Here is a 22,485-nt window from a genome sequence, read left to right on the forward strand (position 1 = left end):
TTTTCAGTGGGACTTTCCTGTAGTGATTTTACTTTTTTATCTTTTTTTACTGGCATGGCTGGTGATCTTGTTTTTACGTTTGTAATGTACCTTTCCATGCCCTTTCAAAGTGAAATTGTGTTCTTGTATAACACGTATAGATTTAGTGATATATATGTGTGTTTAGTGAAACTGGGGGTAAGGTACCCCACCTCTTATTAATTATTTTTTATCTTACCACCTTTCACTGGTATCTTTTTTTTTTTTTGTAAAGTGATTTTTTGAGTAAGTGAAAATGTGAACAGTGCAAAATATATAAAAAGCGTCAACAGCCGTGAACCTCTATAATGTTTCCCTATACCTGTTATAGGGTGGCTATACACATTTATAGAAAAATTAAACACTCAAGATTTAAAGTGTAGTTTGTGAGAATAGGTGCTTACACTTAGTGACTCTGGGGCTACAGAGTTAACCAGCTACCCAGCAAATTCCTCATCTTAAGTTTTTCAAACTGGAATCATCTAATCTTTTGCTTTTATCTTATTTGTCCACATCAAATTATTTTGGTGCCATATATACAGGCACTCAAAGAGATAGATCTTGAGAAACAAAAAAAAAATTAAATCAGTACTATTAGCCTCTCTTTGCAAACATGAGTAGGACAGAAAAATCTAAGATTCCCTCAACACCCCTAACCTTAAATTGTATCCTTATCTATCGCATGCACAAGTATCATTGCAGATATTATAACAGCCTTAATAAACATTTATGACGTATAATTAAAAAAAAAAAATTCCTCCCCTCTGGCAGAACCAAGACAAGCGTAGGTTAACCTTAACCCTATTGAATACATGGAGGTGAAGCTGAAAATCCATCTATGTATATACTTTCTTTTTTAAAAACATCAGCTCTCACGATCCCCACCCCCAAAACTTATGCATCCAGGAGTTATACCAGTGTCTTTTACCAGCAAGCATACTGATCAAGATACAAATGTACCATGTAGTTAAATATGCAATGCAGTTATAGCACACTGTAAAAATATTCGATCACTGTGAATGTTAAACTGTCTCTGTTTAAAGACAAAATGATAGCGTATACGTGGCGGTATCAAACTGGTAACGACGTGTACACAGTGAGTGTAGTAAGTCCTTATTATCAAAAGTCCCTGACGAAGTGCCTATGGGCAGGAAACGCGTCGGACGTTTCAGTTGCTCTTAGTTCACTCCTGAGCTTGATTGCACCCTGTGATTGTTGTACTACTTACAATAAAGTTTGTGTTTTTACCTGCACCAATCGCCCTGTGGATGTGTTCAGTCCCAATACAGGTTACTTTGTTCTATACAAATGTACCATGTACCGTGCACATTATACTTGCGTTTTTGCAGTCCACGATCTTTTTTCTTTTTCTCCTTAACCTCTCATCAGAGTAGCCCGATATTTGGTGCCTCTGCAGGATGTTGCTCCACTCAAGACACCTCTCCAGTGATGCGGACACCTGCTGCTGACGTATTCCTCCAAATAATCAGGGCTGGAGATTTTCTCACCCCGCGGTGCAATATCTTCTACTTTCCCCGTATAGGCCGCCTCAAGCCATGGTGTTACACACCTGGATGCCGGGCAGCGCCCATGAGCCGAAGTCTGCTGGTATCAGCGCCACCTGATAAAAATGGCAATATAGGGGCCACCGCCTGCAGCCGGATACTACGGTCCTCCTAATCGGGTAGTTTCTTAGGCAAACAACTGCCAACAGGAGCTTGGCTGCATGTCTATGCAGTTGGTCTCAAAATGCTCATGCCTCGTTGCAGAGCTGTACACACCAGATGCTGACGTGTGCGTCTTCACCGGAAGCCCCTCCCCTCAAAAACTCATCGAGATTGCGGGTGTTTTAACATTGACTTACATTCATACACATACATAGAGAAACATGGATTTATACGTATAGATAAATGTTTAACTATGGAGATAATGAAAATATTTTACATTACAATCTTATGCACATTAAACAATATCTCAGACTCAGAGGGATTTTCAAAGAGACATTCGCATATAGATCTCGAGATATCTAGACATATATATATATAAATAGAAAAGAGTATGAGAGAGTAGGTAATATTGCTGAACCAAAAATAAGTAAATATTCGCTGGTGCCACCCTTGATAATGAATTATACAAAAATCAAACAGAGAGAATGTAATCACAACATATAATACTGTTGTGAAGAAAGCAAGGGATAAAATTTTTTATCCCTTGCTTTCTTCACAACAGTATTATATGTTGTGATTACATTCTCTCTGTTTGATTTTTGTATAATATATATATATAAATTCATATTAATATCTCGCTATAAATAGATATATCAGTCCAAAAATCATCACATATAAAGATAAATATTTATTTATAAATAAAGAGAACATATTCCGTTACAAAAACATTTTCGCAAAATGAAATAATTATATTTTCATGTACACTTTTCTAGGATAATATGTCAAGGGCTTTGAGCAACATATTATTATTATTATTATTTTATTATTGTTATACTTTATTTATGAAGCGCCAACATATTCCGCAGCACTGTCCATGGAGACAATTCATTTAAATAAAACAATGATATAAAACTTGTAAGAGACTTGAGAAAATTTACAAACACATACAGGAGGAATTGAGGGCCCTATTCCCGAGGGAACTTACAATCTAGAAGGGTAGGAGGTTGAGAAACAGGAGGTGAGGACTACAAGATTGAGAAAGATGTTAATGCAGAGTTAGATGAGGGAAATGTTAGGTAAGTGAAATTAATTTATTATTGAGTTGGGTGGTAGGCTTTCCTCAACAGAAAAGTCTTCAGGGAGCATTTAAAAGAAGAAAGATTAGGGCAAAGCCTGACAGCACAAGGGAGAGTGTTCCAGAGGGTAGGTGCTGCATGAGAAGAGGTGATAGTCGCGGATGCAAGGAGCAGGTCATTGTTGGATCTTAGTGGGCAGGCTGAAATATACTTGTTTATTAGAGAGGATAGGTCGAGGGGAGCGGTGTTGGTGAGAGCTTTGTATGTAAGGGTGAGAATTTTGAATTTAATTCTGCTGTGAATAGGGAGCCAATGAAGGGACTCGCAGAGAGGTTCAGCAGATACAGAGCGATGGGAAAGGTGGATCAGCCTGGCAGAGGCATTTAGGATGGATTGAAGGGGGGAGAGGTGGGAAAGAAGAAGGCCAGTATGTAGGTTATTGCAGTAGTCAAGTCGGGAAATAACAAGGGAGTGGATTATTTGCTTTGTGGTGTTAGCGCTCAAAAAAAGGGCGAATATTAGAAATATTGCGTAGATGGTTGCGGCAGGATGTAGAGAGTGATTGGATATGGGGGACGAAGGATAGAATTTAGTCAAGTGTAACTCTGAGGCAGCGGACTTGGGGCGATGGGGAAATGGTGATGCAGTCAACAGGGATAGAGAAGTCAGAAGTCGGCGTTTAGCTTGAGGGGGGGATAAGAAGGAGCTAAGTCTTGGACATGTTAATCTTTAGGTGGTGAGAGGCCATCCAGGAAGAAATACCAGATAAGCAGTCACAGACATGAGAAAGGACAGAGGGAGAGAGAGCAGGGGTGGAGAGTTAGATCTGGGTGTCATCAGCATAGAGGTGATATTTGAAGCCATAACTGTTGATAAGTTTACCCAGCGAAAAAGTATAAATGGAGAAGAGTAGAGGACCCAGAACAGATCCATGAGGTACTCCAACAGAGAGAGGCATTGGAGAGGAGGAGTCGCCGGCAAATGACACAGAAAAAGACCTGTGAGAAAGATAGGAGTAAATCCAGGAAAGAGCAGTGTCACAGAGGCCAAAAGAGCTAAGGGTCTGTAGGAGGAGGGGGTGGTCAACTGTGTTGAAGGCAGCTGAGAGGTCAAGTAAGTTGAGTATAGAGTAGTGACCAATATTTTTAGCAGAAAGAAGATCGTTAGTAACCTTGGTAAGGGCAGTCTCAGTTGAGTTTTTGGGGCGGAATCCAGATTGCAGGGGGTTCAAGCAAGGAGTTGGTGGACAGGAAGTGGGTTATGCAATTGTAAACTAGTTTTTCAAGGAGTTTTGATGTTAGTGGAAGCAGTGATATGGGGTAGCTTTCAGGAGAATTAGGGTCAAGGGAGGGTTTTTTGAGCATGGGAGTGACTTTTGCGTGTTTGAAAGAAAATGGGAATGAGCCGTCTATGAATATATGTTCCAAACTATTAGGGTTTTTGTGTGTTTTTTTTTCTATTTGTCTTCTCCGTTGACTTCTATGGGGAATACGTGAATGCGCACGTGATTTGGCTGTTTGCATTACGTGGCTTAATGAGCGTGCAATATAAATTATTCTTGTAATAGCTGCCCAACCCCAAATGCAAAAAAGCCATAACGCGGGCGGTGTTTTCGTAAATGACTTGCAGTTTGACTTGTAATCTTGCCCAATATTTGCTCAGACAGTAAATTATAACTACAGATCTGTGTCCATAGGCATATTAAATGTCCTGTTTCAAAAAGATTTTATTTAATAACTAACACATTAATCTGTGCAATAATCAGTCTTGGCACTGACCAATAGGATCTATAGCAGTTAGGTTAATGATATCAGCAGATGATTGGTAGAAGAGGTAAATGAGCACAATTCATATTAAACTTATATGTGCATTATAGATAAGGCTATGAATATATGTTCCAAACTATAAATATTTAGGGATGAAAAACAATCAAGCTAAAACACTAAAATATCTTATGTGTAAATATATGTGTTCACATTGCTAAATATATGTGTATCCGTTACATCATGTATAGAAAAGGATTATATGAATAGTCAAATAAGCTTTCCAGTGGGGAAGTTGGAACTAAAATAATTATCTGATGCACCTGCCCAACATTAGCTGATGTAGTTAGAATGTTCCAAGATGTAGAGCTCTTTAATGCAGGATCGATATTTCCAAGTTCTGTAGGCACTTGCTCATTCACATCTTCTCTGCACTCAACCTGTATTGTATTGTAAGAAGTGACTGAAACCAGATCCTCCCTTTTCCAGCAGATTATATCTATGGTCATTTATCTTTATAAAATGGAAAGATTTTTAAAACCTTCAAGACAACTTGGTGTTTATAGGAATACCTGGGTAAAATGGATGGAATTCAGAGAGAAGGGGTAAAATTGTGTGGGGTTCTGGAAATAAGGAATGTTAAAGGGTACAGTGAAGTCAAAACTAAACGTTTATGGTCTAGAATGAGCATGCAGTTTTAAACAACTTTCCAATTTACTTACATTATCAAATTTGTTTTGTTTGGTTGGTATCCTTTGTTGAAGAGTAAACCTAGGTGGGCTCATCGGACCTCAGGAGTGTGTGCATGCCTTTAGCAGTCTATGGCAGTAGTGTTTGCAACTTTGTATGGCATTGTTATAATTATTGTTGCAAATACTGCTGCCTTTAAATGCTGAAGACACAAGTACACTCCTGCGGTCCTACAAGCCTATGCTTTGCAACAAAGGATACCAAGAAAACAAAGCAAATTTCATAATAGAAGTACATTGGAAAGTTGTTTAAAATTAAATTTTCTGTCTGAATTATGAAAGTTTACTGTCCCTTTAAACCAATATTCTAATATTGTGTATGTTTGTGTGCTTTTTTTCCAATGACAGTTATATTATTAGCATAACCATAAGAACCATAAACTCTCTCTAAGCTAAAGGGGCAGGGAACAGAGGAAATGGGGGCAGAGCTGAGATAATTTGACAATCTGACCATTCATGTGTACAGCTTCCCCTGTCCAATCCTGACAGAGTATTACTAAATGATTTATTTGAGTGACAGCAAGTCAGGCATTAAATGCCATACAGGCTTGCCTAATCCACTTTTGACCTAGTATTGGGAGGTGGGAGAATAGGCAAAGTTCTGCCATCTTTAATAACTTTCACTTCAGCTTTTGGACAGTGCAGTTGTGTGTGCCTCTGTCAGCTATTTCTCATTGTGTGTGCTTCTTTTTTGTTGGAAAAAAAAATTGGGTGCAGAATTAGATTTTTTTTTTTTTATTGTAGTGCACTGCATCCCAGTGCAACTGCACAGTATTGCTCTTTTTTTTCTTTACTGTGTAGAACAGGGATGAATTTTCTAGTGTTTAGGGATAAAGAGTTGTAGCATTGTTTAGTAATGAAGAGGGGGGCATTGCTATTTCTCAAGGGCTGGCTATTGCACACAATGGGGCATATGTATCAAGCTCCATATGGAGCGTGGTGCCTCGTGTTTCTGGCGAGACTTCACTAAGAGCAATTCGTGAAAAGAAAGGGTTAACTATCAAGGGTGCAGATAAGGGTGGCGCCCTTGTCTTAATGAAACAGGAGTATTATGTTGATGAAATTATGCAACAATTAAACGACGAGTTAGTATATGTGGAAGCTGGTTTTGATCCGACATATAAAATACAGGGTGAAATTTTTAACATTCTATCCAATGCAGTAAAGAGTGGTTTAATTTCTAAGGATTTAAGTGAATATTTACAAATTAAACATCCAATAAGACCTGTAATATATTGTTTACCTAAGATCCACAAAAATAAAGATCTACCACCAGGTAGACCCATTGTAGCTGGTACAGGCTCCATATTCTCTAATATTGCTATTTTTTTAGATAAAATCTTACAGCCCTATGTTGTGAAATCATCCTCATATATCAGGGATACTTATGATTTTTTGAGAAAATTAGAAAATCTTGATTTACCATATCAGAAAGTTATCTTATTTACTTTAGATGTATCTAGCTTGTACACATCAATAAAACATACAAGTGGAATAGCTGCTGTAATGAAGATGTTATCTAGTGACCAAAAATACAGTTTAGCCCAAATACAATTTTTTGTTAATTTATTATAAGTTATCTTGTATGCTAATTATTTTTTATTTAAGGATACTTTCTATTTCCAAAAGAAGGGGACAGCCATGGGGTCCAATGTTGCCCCTACATATGCCAACATATTTATGATTAATTTTGAAGAATTGTTTGTCTATGAACATCATTTATTTAAACAATATGGTGCCACCTGGTGGCGTTTCATAGATGATGTGTTTGGCATATGGTATGGCGACATTGGATCCCTATTGGCATTTGTTGACGATTTGAATTGTTCAGTTAATGGTATAAAATTTACTTTAACATACGATGAATGCTCGATCCAATTTTTGGATACTAGAGTATATAAAGGTGTGGATGGTTTGAAAATTGATATTTATTCCAAGCCATAATACATTATGGTTTGAGAGTTTCCACCCACCCACTACCTTTAAGGCTGTCCCAAAAAGTCAACTCCTTAGGGTTGATAGGATCGTGTCAGATCCTACCATTAAGGAGGTTCGCCTAAAGGAAATGTCAGATAAATTTATCTCAAGAGGTTATCCAAAGTCATTAATTGAAGATATAAAACAAGATGTGAGCTTAAATAGAAACAGATCCAAAACAGTAGGGAAAGAAAAGAACATGAATTGTTCTAAAAATTCAGGCAGGATTAAATTTATATCTCAGTATAATACAAGAAGTTACCAAATTAATAAAATCATTCGTAAATATTGGTACATTCTATCTAAGTGTCACCCATATATAGGGGCCTTTTCAATACCACCTATGTTAGCCTATAAACGTGGCCCTAATACTAAAGACAAATTGGTGAAAGCTGATATTGGGGCTAAGAAAAAACAGACTCAGGGTACAATAACTGGTCAAAAACGAAAAGGATGCTTCCCGTGTTTATCTTGCATTAATTGCAACTCTATGATTAAGGGTGACACTTTTTGTCACCCATATACAGGCAGAAAATACTCCATAAATGAATATTTGACTTGTAGGTCAGAATACATTATTTATGCAATTAAATGTCCGTGTTCCTTGATGTACATTGGTCAATCGACCAGGGAAGCACGAGAGAGAATTTCTGAGCACAAGTCAAATATTCGTTGTGGAAAAAAGGATGCTCCAGTGGCTGGACACTTTATAAAGGCGGGCCATAGAATAAGTCAATTGCGTTTCCAAATCATTGAAAAAGTTAATACACCTAGAAGAGGGGGTGATAAGGAGAATATATTAACTAGGAGAGAAACATTCTGTATCAATGAATTAGGCACTTTATGGCCCAACGGTTTAAATAGAGAATGTAATTGGACTGCCTTTTGGTGACTTAATAAAATTCAATTAAAAATAGAACTCAATAAAATTTAATAAAATGGTATAAGATAAGAACTTCTTTTTGTAATATTATACTATATAAATGAATGTGCATTCTCATGTAGATATTAATATGACATCAATATGAGATTAAATGTCTCTATAAATTTAAATAGATACATAGTGTTGAATAGCTAATATTGGCCAATTATATGAGTGTATCTATGTAGTGATGAATTGAAAATCAAGATAAGGATGAAGTTAATTGATTGAAACAACTATATCAAATATGATTGATTCATCTATGATACACTTGACATATATTTTTTAATTCAATATATTGTGGTTATTAAAACAATAATGAAATTCTCAATGTATTTTATTATATTTTTTATTAATATGTAATTTTGTAATGCTGATCATTATTTGTAATTTTTAATATAGGAAAAAAAAATTTCACATACGATATGAGAGATATATTTGTTAAACAGTATGATGTTGATTCACTAGGTGGCAGGATTGAGGCCATTAATGTGCACTTTGAAATATATTTGTATGCTAAATTATGGTTCTCCACTAGAGGGCAACATTTTATCACTTTTCAATCACAATATTTGGCGCCATTAGGGCTATTTAAATGTTTGTTCACTAATGTTTGGTTAAGCTTGAGAAAAGGCCAAGTGTGGGCCTGAAACGTCGCTTCTTTATCCCTGTTTGCACAATAAAAGTCTTTTGTTGCACCAGCTGGAACGATTTTTGTTTCTATGTATCAATACTGGGTTTGGTAAACCTGTTCCTGGCTGTGCAGTGAGTGCTGTGTTTCATGATACATTGTTGCAAGAGTCTTCAGACTCGCCAGAAACAGCAGTTATGAAGCAGCGGTCACAAAGACCGCTGCTCCATAACCTGTCCACCTGCTCTGAGCAGGCGGATAGACATCGCCGGAAATCAACCCGATTGGGTTGATTGACACCCCCCTGCTGGCGGCCCATTGGCCGCGAGTCTGCAGGGGGCGGCGTTGCACAAGCAGCTCTTGTGAACTGCTGGTGCAATGCTGAATACGGTGAGCGTATTGCACGCCGTATTCAGCAATGTCTGTCGGACCTGATCCGCTCTGTCGGATCAGGTCCGACAGACATTGATAACTAGAGGCCATAGTGTGCATATAGCTAAACTATAGTGTTACAGTTATAATTTATGTAATTTATAGCTGGGGCATTAAACATATTGCTACTGATACTTAGTGTTCTCCTGCCTTGCTTTTCTCTTTGGTAGGCATTTATTCCAATATTTCAAAGTTCACACACAAACACACAGTACACAATCCCACAAATCATTTTGTGTGTGTCAGAGAGCCCAACAACAAACAACTAGTAGCTATTAAATTATTCTGTCAAAAAACTGTTAGTCTGTAAGGTATTGGAAACTTTTCATGATTCCATACACAAATAATTAATTAATAGTCAATGTATTAGCAGTTAACATTACAACTTTGCTTATTAGAGAACATATACAATATATATATACAGTATATATAGTATGAATACATATATCACATTTATAGCACATATAGAACATTCCAATGAGAAGCACTGTGTGTGAAAATATTTTATTTTGAGAACACTCTTATTGAAACTATCATGATTGCTACAAAATAATATGATCAGCATAATAACACATAGACACAACTGCTACAATAACAGTTTTAACCATTAGATTCAATAAGGAGGCAGGAGTGCTTTGAGAAGGAGTTTCTGAGCAAAATCTGAGAAAGAGGTCTGTCATTAACACCTGTGGAAATCTGCTGCTTGATGAGGCGTTATCTGGCTTTAACATCTTAATGACCACGACGTACCAAGCGGCAGGACCGTGCTATTAAACCCTCCCTTCTTCCAGCTGGTCACTGGAAATAGTGTAGTGTTGCCACTGGTGGCGAGACTGCACTATTAATATCGCAATCCTCACAGAAATCCTTAAGGGGATAATTCTTATCTGTGTATGCTGATATTAACACCCCCATGGCTGCCTGTAACACATAATAGAAAATTCACAGTGTTACTTCTTTTTTGGCCATATTTGTAAAGAATAGAGGCATGTAAAGCCTTTTACATTTAGCTGATACACTTAAAGGGACACTGAACCCAAATTTTTTCTTTCATGATTCAGATAGAGCTTGCAATTGTAAGCAACTTTCTAATTTACTCCTATTATCAATTTGTCTTCGTTCTCTTGCTATCTTTATTTTAAAAGCAAGAATGTAAATCTTAGCAGCCAGCCCATTTTAAGTTTAGCACCATGGATAGCGCTTGCTTATTGGAGGCTTACATTTACCCACCAATAAGCAAGCAAAAATGGGCCGGCTCCTATGCATTACATTCCTGCTTTTTAAATAAAGATAGCAAGAGAACGAAGAAAATTTGATCATAGGAGTAAATTAGAAAGTTTCTTAAAATTGCATGCTCTATCTGAATCATGAAATACAAAATGTGGGTTTTGTGTCCCTTTAAGGGACTTTAAAAATAATTGACATTTAAAGTGAAGGTAAACTTCGCAGGATTCGATTAGTGGCAATGTAAATACGTTTAAAATTAAAGGTACTTTAATTCATCAATTTAATTAGTTTGATATATTTACCGATTTAAAAGCCTTTATTTTGCATTTTCTTATCGTTTCAAAATCAGCCCGTTTTTTTAGGGTTTTTTTTGGGTCCGGTCACGTTCTTGAATAACCCAATAGTAAGCCTGGCCGTTAGGCGGCCGTCATTTGACGTCACAACATATTTGGACGTTCTGCGCAAGCGTTTGCTTTATTACCTATAACTTCCTACCCGGGCTCGCTCCAGTTTAGCGCATGCGCAATTACGATAGAGACCACAAAATATTGAATTTCCCTCACGCAGGCGCAAATAGAAGATAAGCCGAGGTGTGCGCATGCGCACTTTGTTGGGCAAGCAAGAACGCGCTTTTGAAGTACGTATAGAGCGGGTGGGACCGCTCTGTACGTAATAGACTGTAAAATCCGGAAATTCATGGAGGGAGGAGCGAAGACCAGCAAAGTAGGTAAAAAACATTAGTTATAAATACAATGATACATATTAAAATAATTTTTTTAAAAATAGCGATCACACTATATAGCATGTCAGTAATATAGTAAAGGTGAGAAAACCGGCAAACTTTACCTTCACTTTAAGTGCCCGGTATTTTTGTATAGATTTGACAGCCTGCTGCTGAAATACTGGACACCTGGCAACATAGAGTGCTAAAGACAAATGCACACTCCTGAACGTGAGCCCAATTAGGTTTATTCGTTAACAAATTATTCCAAAACATCAAAGCAAATTTCATAGTAGCAGAAATTGGAAAGTTGTTTAAAATTGTATGCTTTGTCTGAATCATTAAAAGTTTAATTTTGACTTTACTGTTCCTGGAAACAGTGTTAAAGAATATTATTTTACATGAACAGCCTAACATGACTTAGTTATCCGATGAATCTGTCAAATTATTCCAAAACTTTCAGAAACTGTAGCTTTATCAGTGTTGGTGGTGATTACTACTGATTCTGAAATATCTAAATTTCCTTTCTTTTGCAGTCCAACATTAAAAGTGCAGAAAATTACTTATATATATATATATATATATATATATATATATATATATATATATGTATATATATATATATATATATATATATATATATATATATATATATATATATATATATATATATATATATATATATATATATATATATATATATATAATATATTTATCTTTTGCTTAAAGTGTCAGAACTGCTATCAACGCAACCGAAGCCCCAGGAGTTTTCCACTACCATATTCCAAACGTATTGGGATTTGGGAACTAGTGGGAACATGAGGATACTAGGACTGCCGCAATTTTAAAAGCTTTTAAAGTCATGCGAAAAATTTGACTTAGATGAAGTTCACGGTTCAGTAGAACTATTGGTCAAAATTACCTAAAATATATATTTTCAAAAATAATATCTGTTAATTTGACCACCAGCTCTTTTTCAAGTGACCATTACACATAAAAAAATTACACGGCACGCCATAAAAAACCGAACAGAATTAACGCTTTGCCCTTAATATACGAATATGCCCGGACAAAAGATGGCTACTTGAGGTTTCGGTACATTAAGCACTATGCACTGGGGCGGTGGGTGTGCGTTGTGAGGAGCAGGGTTGTAACCTGGCAGTCGTCTCCTATTCCTTGCCACACGTCTATTCTTCTGCTGCTGTGTGTGTTCCCATTTGCCATGGCCTCTCTAACTCGTCTGCTTGAATGGATCTTTTTCCTGTACTTCTTCTCCCACATCCCCATCACACTACTGGTAGATCTGCAAGCTATCCTGCCAGCCAGACTCTACCCACAGGAGGTTAGTGATCGGTTTTACGTTTGTTAATATTTTGCAGACCTGTAATCACGATTTCAGTGTATTCTGATTTCATATCCGGATTTAAAAGCATATTCCAAAACCAAAGTTAAATGTGAAAATATTATTATTGTTTTTTTGTTTTGTTTTTTTTTAGCTATGAAACATCAGATATCATCATTATATCTCTGTTTGAAATAATGTCACTAGACCTGACCCACAACTTTGGTAAAGCTTCTGCAGTTTTTCCCCCCTAGCACATACCTGCAAATGTAAATATTGTAGGGAAGGGACACAATTAGTTTGCCTTTATGGTATAAGATTGACATTGCCAGAAGTGATTGAATAAACAATCTCTATCTGTCACTCTACTTGTTCATCAATTTGTAGTGTACTCCAGAGATATGATTTATTTAATAGATGGGGTGTGCATAAATGTTTCCATATAATGTTTGCAAAAGATCAAGTCTTACATTTGTTACTCAAATAAAAGAGTTGAGTATAATAGTATAATTTTTAAGCACACTTATAATTTTATGCTGTTAAAAACACTGTTTTTATGGTTCTTGTAAGATATATGAAGACTAATGACAATTTTTGTGCTACTCTTGAATATTTTGTAAACATTGTAAAATACCTTTTTTTTTTTTTTTTAGTGACAATGACATTGTGTCAAAATGACAGTTTTTCTCTGTTAGACTGTCAAAATACATTTGATTTATGATTTTTAGGTTAGTAAATCCAATGTTTTTCCATAGTATTTATGTGAAATTTCCATGTAGACAGAGGGTGAGCAGCTATCCAGTGGTCATACCAGAGATTCCTTTTGGCAATTGTTTAACTATTTGAGAATGACTCCTATGGTCTACTGTAATGCACATGTAAATACACTAACAGGTTAAAAAGAATATGACCTCATGTTGGGGAAAAAGGTCTCTCAAAGTCCCTTATTGCTCGACAAATCTGTTTAAAAGTTAGCAGCCAGACAGTATTATTTGTATATAGATATATGAATATTAACCCAAAAACGTAGGAGCCAGGGGTAGAATTCTATTCTATAATACAAATTCTAGGAGAATTTTTATTATAAATTAATCAAAATGCACATTTGTTTTATTAATACTGACTTCAGAACAATGTATCTGAATGGACAAGGATGCACCTATCCAAGAGAGCATACTGAGGTACACTCTTGACCATTATATGTATAACCTTTTTACAAACACTGCTGCCAGATATTGCTCAAAACATGTGCACACTCCTGAGCCTACCTCATAATCTGCTCTTAAAAAGGAGCAAAACTTTAATAAGTAAATACAATTTGACAAGTGCAATAAAGGACAAACTATTTATTTCAACTGTTCAGCTCTGTGAATTAATGATATTTTTTTCTTTCTTATTTCACATCCACATGTGCTCTATATGGTGTTCATTTTCATCCTGTGTAAACTTCATCTTGATTCCATGGGATATTTAATACTTTACTGTAACCCTTATCTATAACAAGAATGATGCCATTTGGGTTCAGAATTCCATTTACTAATCAAATACTGTTATGAGCCAAAGTGTTTGTACAGTTGTAAAAGGTAAAAAGGTTATGGAGACCTTTACAAAAAAATAATCATTTGTTCAAAGTCCACATTAGATATAAAAGGTGAGCTGACTCAGCACGTCATATCAAGTGACCTCTTACCTACCATTAAAGGGACATTGTACATGAATATGAAAGAGCAGTAAATATATATTTATGTGTGTGTGTTTGTGGCAAGATTTATTAATTTGCGAGTGGACAGGATTCACAAGTTGTGAACCTGTCCGCACTAGATCGCGAATTGTGAGGTGGGTGTGTTCCCCATATTTATCATTGCTCAAGGGAACGCTCGTGCAATGCCGCCCCCCCTACCCTCATGCAACCAATTGTGTGAAAGTAGGGCTTGTCCATCAATCACCTTGGTCGAATGAATACAGGGTGATTTTCATCCGCCAACTCCAATTTGGCGCAGAGAGTTTCTGAAGCAGCGGTTTAACCCGCTGCTTTATAAATATCAGTTGCAGGCTGAAATGAGCACACCTGCAGTACATACATTTCAGTTTTAAACAACGAAAAGCTGCAATCCATTTTGAAATACCCTCATTAAAGGAACTTTGTACTCATTACATTGTTTAAAACAGGGCTCGACACTGGCTCCTAGAATTTTACCTCTGGCTCCTAACTTTTTGGGTTATTCTCCATATGTCTATATACAAATCCAACGGTCTGGCTCCGAAATTATCTTACTGGCTCCTAATTTTTAAACACATTTGTCAAGCACTGGTTTAAAATGTTTTTGCTTGTAAAAAAATATATTAAGCAATATTTGGACAGGCTTTGTTCTGAATAAACCAACCTTTTAATATCAGGCTTACAGAGACCTGTATTACAAAACAAAAAACTAGATGAAACAAAGAAATACAATACTTTATTGTCCCTTTAAGATAGAACAAGGAAATACAATTGCGTAGGATGTCTCTTTAATTCCAGTTAACTTTTTCTATGTGTCACAAGCCAGAGTAGCATCCTTCATATAAAACATAATGAATTTGCATTAATAAACATATTGTGTTTTCACCTCCAGTTGCTTGATTTGATGAAATGGTACGTTGTCAACTTCAAAGACCATCTCATGATGAACCCACCTGCTTGGTTCATGAGCTTTGTGTACAGTGAAGCGATCCTGCAACTTCCTTTCTTCCCAGTGGCTTCATATGCATTTTTTAAAGGTCGGTTACTGATACTAATTGAGCTGATCAAACACTCTCACAAACTGCTTTCTTAGTTTATATTCAAACACCTAAAGGACTATTTAATACAGTAGAGATGTATAATCAATACACGCTCAATAAAAAGACTATGCCGTAACTCATTTTTATTTTAAAGACCATTAAATGTAGAATTGCCTAATCAACAAATGCAAAAGACAATGCAGAAGCACTTACCTCTTTCTTTTGGTACTTTCATGAATGCAAATTTATATCTAGATAGGAGCATACATGTGTCTTGAACACTGTATGCCAGTTAAAGGGACAGTCTACACTAGAATTTTTATTGTTTAAAAAGATAGATAACCCCTTTATTTACCATGCCTCAGTTTTGCATAACCAGCACGGTTATATTAATATACTTTTTACCTCCGTAATTACCTTGTATCTAAGCTTCTGCCCACTTATTTCATTTTTTTTTTTTTTTAAAGAGTTGCATTTTAGCCAATCAGTGCTGACTCCTAGGTAATTCCACGGGCGTGAGCACAGTTATCTATATGGTACACATGAATTAGCGCCCTCTAGTTGTGAAAAACTGCCAAAATGCATTCAGATAAGAGGCGGCTTTCAAGGGTTAAGAAATTAGTATATGAGCCTACCTAGGTTTAGCTTTAAACTAAGAATACCAAGAGAACAAAGCTAAATTGATGATAAGAGTACATTGGAAAGTTGTTTAAAATTACAGACCCTATCTGAATCATGAAAGTTTATTTTTGACTAGACTGTCCCTTTAAAAACAAGGTGATGCATGCAGTTTTCAAGATGTGCACTTCCTTCAGCAGATTTAGTTATGCTCTTATGGAAAGAATGCTTTTTTTTTTTTTTTTTTTTTTTTTTTTTTTTTGTATACTCTTTTGAATAATGACAGATTAATTTTGTGTTTACACGTCCCTTTAAGTTATTTGGTAATCACTATTAAAGGGGCACTAACCATTTGTTATTGCATCCAAAAGAGCTTATATTAAAATGTGTTACTTTTTGTTTGGGAAAGACCAAAACACAACATTGTCTACCCAAGCGTAATCTTCTGAATGAATTGTGCACAAACATGCCGTCCATATTGGTTTTAAAATCAGTTTTAAAAAGGAGCATAGAAATAAAATGTTTTAATATGTTGTATTATTGCACTATTGCTTGTTTATTCCAGACAGCTCCAGGACAGCTGAACACATCTGGTGAGCCAATCACAAGAGACCTATATGTGTAGCCACCAATCGCTAGCTAGCTCCCAGTTGTACAGTGCTCCTGCACATACCTAGGATTACAATGCAACACAATAAATTTGATAATAGACGTACATTAAAATGTAAATTAAAAGGACATGAAACCCACAATTATTCTTCAGTAATTCAAATAGAGGGTACAAATAAAAAAAAATATCAAATGTATTTTGTTCTGTTGGTATACATTGTTTAAAATGAAGCAGGTAGACTCAGGAGCATGTATATGTCTGGAGCACTATATGGCAGCAATTACACAGTTTGATCACTAGATGGCAGCATGATTTGCACAATGTTATAACATTATGATGGCAGCAGTTACACATTTTGAGCACTAGATAGCAGCAGGATTTGCACAATGTAAGAATATTGTTTTGGCAGCAGTTACACATTTCGAGCACTAGATGGCAGCAGGATGTGCACAATGTAATAACATTGTTATGGCAGCAGTTACACATTTTGAGCACTAGATGGCAGCAGGATTAGCACAATGTAATAACATTGTTATGGCAGCAGTTATACAGTTTGAGCACTAGATAGCAGCAGGATTAGCACAATGTAATAACATTGTTATGATAGCAGTTACACATTTTGAGCACTAGATGACAGCAGGATTAGCACAATGTAATAACATTGTTATGGCAGCAGTTACACAGTTTGAGCACTAGATGGCAGCAGGATTAGCATAATCATTGATAATAAACTTACATTGGAAAGTTATTTAGAATTTTACGCTTTATCTGAATCATGAATGACATTTTTGATTCAAATAGGGAGTGTAATTTTAAACAACTTTCCAATTTACTTTTATCGCCAATTTTGCTTTGTTCTCTTGGTATTCTTAGTTGAAAGCTAAACCTAGGAAATTCATATGCTAATTTCTTAGACATTGAAGGCCGCCTCTAATCTAAATGCATTTTGACAGTTTTTTTACCACTAGAGGGCGTTAGTTCATGTGTTTCATATAGATAACATTGAGCTCATGCACCTGAATTACTGAGGAGTGAGCACTGATTGGCTAAAATGCAAGTCTGTCAAAAGAACTGAAATAAGGGGGCAGTTTGCAGAGGCTTAGATACAAAATAATCACAGAGGTAACAAGTGTATTGATATAACTGTGTTGGTTATGCAAAACTGGGGAATGGATAATTAAGGGATTATCTACATTTTTAAACAAAAATTCTGGTGTTGACTGTCCCTTAAAAAATTTAAAGGGACATTAAACTATTGAGTATAGTTACTACTCACCAAGCTATTGTTTTCCTTCTGTGCCTGCAGCTGTCTTCAAAGTCATCCTGTTATTTTAACACCTTACAAGCTCTGCACCTTCACACTGGGTGCCGCCATCTTGCCGCTTATATTAGTTATGTGACTTTAAAACTGTGCAAAAAACTTCACAAATTTAACACTTCTGCTGTCTATGATGTGAGCTATCCTGAAGTGAAAGGCACAGCTGTCAAAAGCCAATAACACCACAGGATGCAACAATGCACAAGCTACAAAATGGCGCCCAGTGTAAAATGCAGAGCTTTACCAGCTGGATTCTGTAATGAGTGCACTTTAAAGAGAGCTGCAGGTACAGGAGGTACAAAATAACACGAGCATATACAGTGTATTTAGTTTTTTGTGATTCAGACAGAGCATATACAGGTTTTTTATTTAGTTTTTTGTGATTCAGACAGAGCATATACAGTTTTTATTTAGTTTTTTGTGTGATTCAGACAGAGCATATACAGTTTTATTTAGTTTTTTGTGATTCAGACAGAGCATATACAGTTTTTTTATTTAGTTTTTTTGTGATTCAGACAGAGCATATACAGTTTTTATTTAGTTTTTTTGTGATTCAGACAGAGCATATACAGTTTATTTAGTTTTTTGTGATTCAGACAGAGCATATACAGTTTTTTTATTTAGTTTTTTTGTGATTCAGACAGAGCATATACAGTTTATTTAGTTTTTTGTGATTCAGACAGAGCATATACAGTTTTTTTATTTAGTTTTTGTGTGATTCAGACAGAGCATATACAGTTTCATTTAGTTTTTTTGTGATTCAGACAGAGCATATACAGTTTTTATTTAGTTTTTGTGTGATTCAGACAGAGCATATACAGTTTCATTTAGTTTTTTGTGATTCAGACAGAGCATATACAGTTTTTTAGTTTTTTTGTGTGTGTGATTCAGACAGAGCATATACAGTTTTTTTATTTAGTTTTTTGTGATTTAGACAGAGCATATACAGTTTATTTATTTTTTTGTGATTCAGACAGTGCATATCCAGTTTATTTAGTTTTTTTGTGTTTCAGACAGAGCATATCCAGTTTATTTATTTATTTTTTGTGATTCAGACAGAGCATATACAGTTTATTTAGTTTTTTGTGATTCAGACAGAGCATATCCAGTTTATTTATTTATTTTTTTTGTGATTCAGACAGAGCATATACAGTTTTATTTAGTTTTTTTGTGATTCAGACAGAGCATATACAGTTTATTTAGGTTTTTGTGATTCAGACAGAGCATATACAGTTTTATTTAGTTTTTTGTGATTCAGACAGAGCATATACAGTTTATTTAGGTTTTTGTGATTCAGACAGAGCATATACAGTTTTATTTAGTTTTTTTGTGATTCAGACAGAGCATATCCAGTTTATTTAGTTTTTTGTGATTCAGACAAAACATATGCAGCTTTATTTAGTTTTTTTTATTCAGACAGAGCATATGCAGTTTTATTTAGTTTTTTTGTGTGATTCAGACAGAGCATATACAGTTTTATTTAGTTTTTTGTGATTCAGACAGAGCATATGCAGTTTTATTTCGTTTTTTTTGTGATTCAGAGCATATACAGTTTTTTTTATTTATTTTTTGTGATTCAGACAGAGCATATACAGTTTTTTATTTATTTTTTTGTGATTCAGACAGAGCATATACAGTTTTTATAAAGTTTCTAATTTACTTCTATCTAATTTGCTTTGTTCCCATATAATTCTTTGTTGAAGAAATACCTAGGTAGGAACTAGTGCTGCCATCTAGTGTTTTTGCAAATGGATAACATTCTTGCAAACCTGCTGCCATATAGTACTCCAGAAACATGCATGGTCCTGTGCTTCATTCTTTTGTTGTGTTTTATTAAAGAAGCGGCAATGCACCCCTGGGAGCTAGCTGAACACATTTGTAAGCCAATGAAAATGGACATACAAGTTCAGCCACCAATCATCAGCAGATAGCTGCAAGCTCCTGAGCCTATCTAGATATGTTTTTAAACCAAAGATAACCAAGAAAATTAAGCAAATTAGATAATAGAAGTAAATTGGAAAGTTGTTTAAAATTGTATTCTCTATCTGAATCATGAAAGAAAAATGTTTGGGTTTCATGTCCCTTTTAAAGAGCTAATATTCATCTAAATCTGTACTGAAAATTAATGTTACCTTCTCTTTCTATGTTTGATCTGTAGGTGGCTGTAAATGGATCAGGATTCCTGCCATAGTTTATTCAGCGCACGTAGCGACCACAGTCATTGCAATTATTGCACATGTTCTCTTCGGGGACTTTCCCAAATCAGACCAATTAGAGCCCCTTACCCAGAAGGACCGGCTCACTTTGGTGTCTGTATATGCTCCATACCTTGTCATCCCTTTGCTTCTCCTTGTTACCATGCTGTTCAGCCCACGATACCGACAAGAGGAAAAACGCAAAAGGAGATAAAAGGCTTAATGATAGTTATAAAAATATAGTATAAAATAGCAGAGCCAGATCCCATTTCTCTGAGAATGGCAAGAAACGCATAAATCACAAAAGCCTTAGATTCAACATGGGAGCTAATTTTAATTACATTTCATGAAATTGAGCTATCAAATACTGTGAAAAGAGGAAATTCATCTGAACCATTGTGAATATTAAAAATATATACACATACATATATATACACACACACACACTATTAACTGTTTATGTTGGCGTGAGACACAAAGTTAATAATGTAATCCTTATTGATTTTGCTCTTATTTAATATTCTAAGTTTAGTACATAGTACTGGTGATACCGATTTATTGGGGACACTAAAAAACAGGTTATGAAATAGACAGACTATGTATAGGTTTTGTTAAATACAACAGCACTCATTCATTTTACATTTTAAAAGAAAAAAAAAAGTAAGAAATACCAGAAAGTTTTGTGAAAATGTAGGGAGTGATTTTGATGACGCATTGCATGAATGGGACCCAAAAGATAAATGTTTTGGTTTTAATTAGCCGTAAAAATAATCACCACTTAACTGACTACATTTCCATAGTAACCAACAAACCTGTGGTCAACATTTTTTTTTTCCCAAAGCTACCTTATAGTTTTATAAAGATTTTTACATTTCTAGACATATAGTTTGGCCATTTTTATACCTCATGTCACAGTTTTTCTGTTAAATGTATTCATCATTTTATCTTTTGATTGTCTAACAGAATAAATATTTTTCAGATATGTGTGAGTCTTTATTAACATGGGTGTTTCAGAAGAAATGTTTTTTGGATTTATAAGTGAAAGGCCATATCCTGGGGATGCTAGCAGCTAAGTGTTTAATATTGCAATGTTTGGCAGATCTGATCAATTAAAAATTAAACACTGTAAGATTATAATATACAATGTTAATTTATGTGTAGTAGAAAACCTTTGCAATATACTTTATTGTGTCCCGTTTTAAAAAAAAAATGTAATTCTGCAAGTTGAGGCCTAGCCAATTCCTGTTAAGTGCAGGCTCCAAACTTACCACAGTCATTGGTTGCACACGCTACTGACCCATTTATAACTGTCCCTAATTGGCCTCGAAAGTGAAGGAAACCATGGTTACAGTATCGAGAAACCAATTGCTTTATATCTAAACAACTAAAATAACCTGGGGAAAATACATGTGCACATTATTATATTTTTGCTTGAAAACATAATTGTATATGTCACTCATTTAGTATTTAATGTCCCTTTTAGACCCTGTTTCAGCTTTCACATTATCTGCTGCTTGATAGCTGATGACTGAACTGGTCTCATAAAGCCTGTCCTACCAAAAAACATGTAGAACAGGACAAGCAGCTAATGTAGTTTTTCTAATTCTACGTCACACATGTTTTATATTTTCTGCTCTTGTATGTACTTCAGACCTTCAATAATACGGTGATCACTTCAAATGGATAAAATATCACAGGATTTTTTTTCCCCAAGTGTTTTCAGTACATATCAGGTCAGTGGCGGACCTATAAAAAAGGTATCTCAATGGTGCATCAGCATACCCATGGATGCAAGCACACACACACACGCTCATATGGATATACACTCCTGTTAAAATGGCAGGTTTCTGTGGTGTAAAAGTGTGCACACCCTCTTATAACTGGGGATGTATCTGTGTTAAGAATTAAGCAATCACATTCAAAATCATGTTAAATAGGACACACCTGCCATCCTTTAAAGTGCCTCTGATTAACCCCAAATAAAGTTCAGCTGTTCTAGTAGATCTTTCCTGACAGTTTGTTAGTCGCATCCTACAGCAAAAGCCATGGTCCGCAGAGAGCTTCCATAGCATCAGAGGGTTCTCATTATTAAAAGGTATCAGTCAGAAGAAGAGTACAAAATAAATTTCCAAGGCATTAGATATACCATGGAACACAGTGAAGACAGTCATCATCAAGTGGAGAAAATATGGCACAACCGTGACATTACCAAGAACTAGACGTCCCTCCAAAATTGATGAAAAGACGGAAAGAAAATTGGTCTGGCTGTGTGATACGTGTGACAACAATCTCCGGGCTAAGTTTTGCAAAAACACATCTGAAGTCTCCCAAAAGCATGTGGGAAAAGGTGTTATGGTCTGATGAAACCTAGATTGAACTTTTTGGTCATAATTCCAAAATATATGTTAGGTGCAAAAACAACACTGCAGATCACCAAAGTGTTAGTTTAAGGGTGTGCA

General features: G+C 35.6%; 1 protein-coding gene across 1 annotated transcript; it reads left to right on the forward strand.

Moving 5' to 3' along the window:
* Positions 1-12,314: 12,314 nt before the first annotated feature.
* TMEM97 (transmembrane protein 97) lies at positions 12,315-21,008 on the forward strand. Its single transcript, XM_053706267.1, has 3 exons — positions 12,315-12,525; positions 15,138-15,282; positions 19,990-21,008. Exons 1-3 carry the CDS (start codon positions 12,406-12,408, stop codon positions 20,238-20,240), a joined length of 516 nt encoding a protein of 171 aa, XP_053562242.1. The 5' UTR covers positions 12,315-12,405; the 3' UTR covers positions 20,241-21,008.
* Positions 21,009-22,485: the final 1,477 nt, after the last annotated feature.

Source organism: Bombina bombina, chromosome 3 (genome assembly GCF_027579735.1).
Source record: "Bombina bombina isolate aBomBom1 chromosome 3, aBomBom1.pri, whole genome shotgun sequence".
NCBI lineage: Eukaryota > Metazoa > Chordata > Amphibia > Anura > Bombinatoridae > Bombina > Bombina bombina.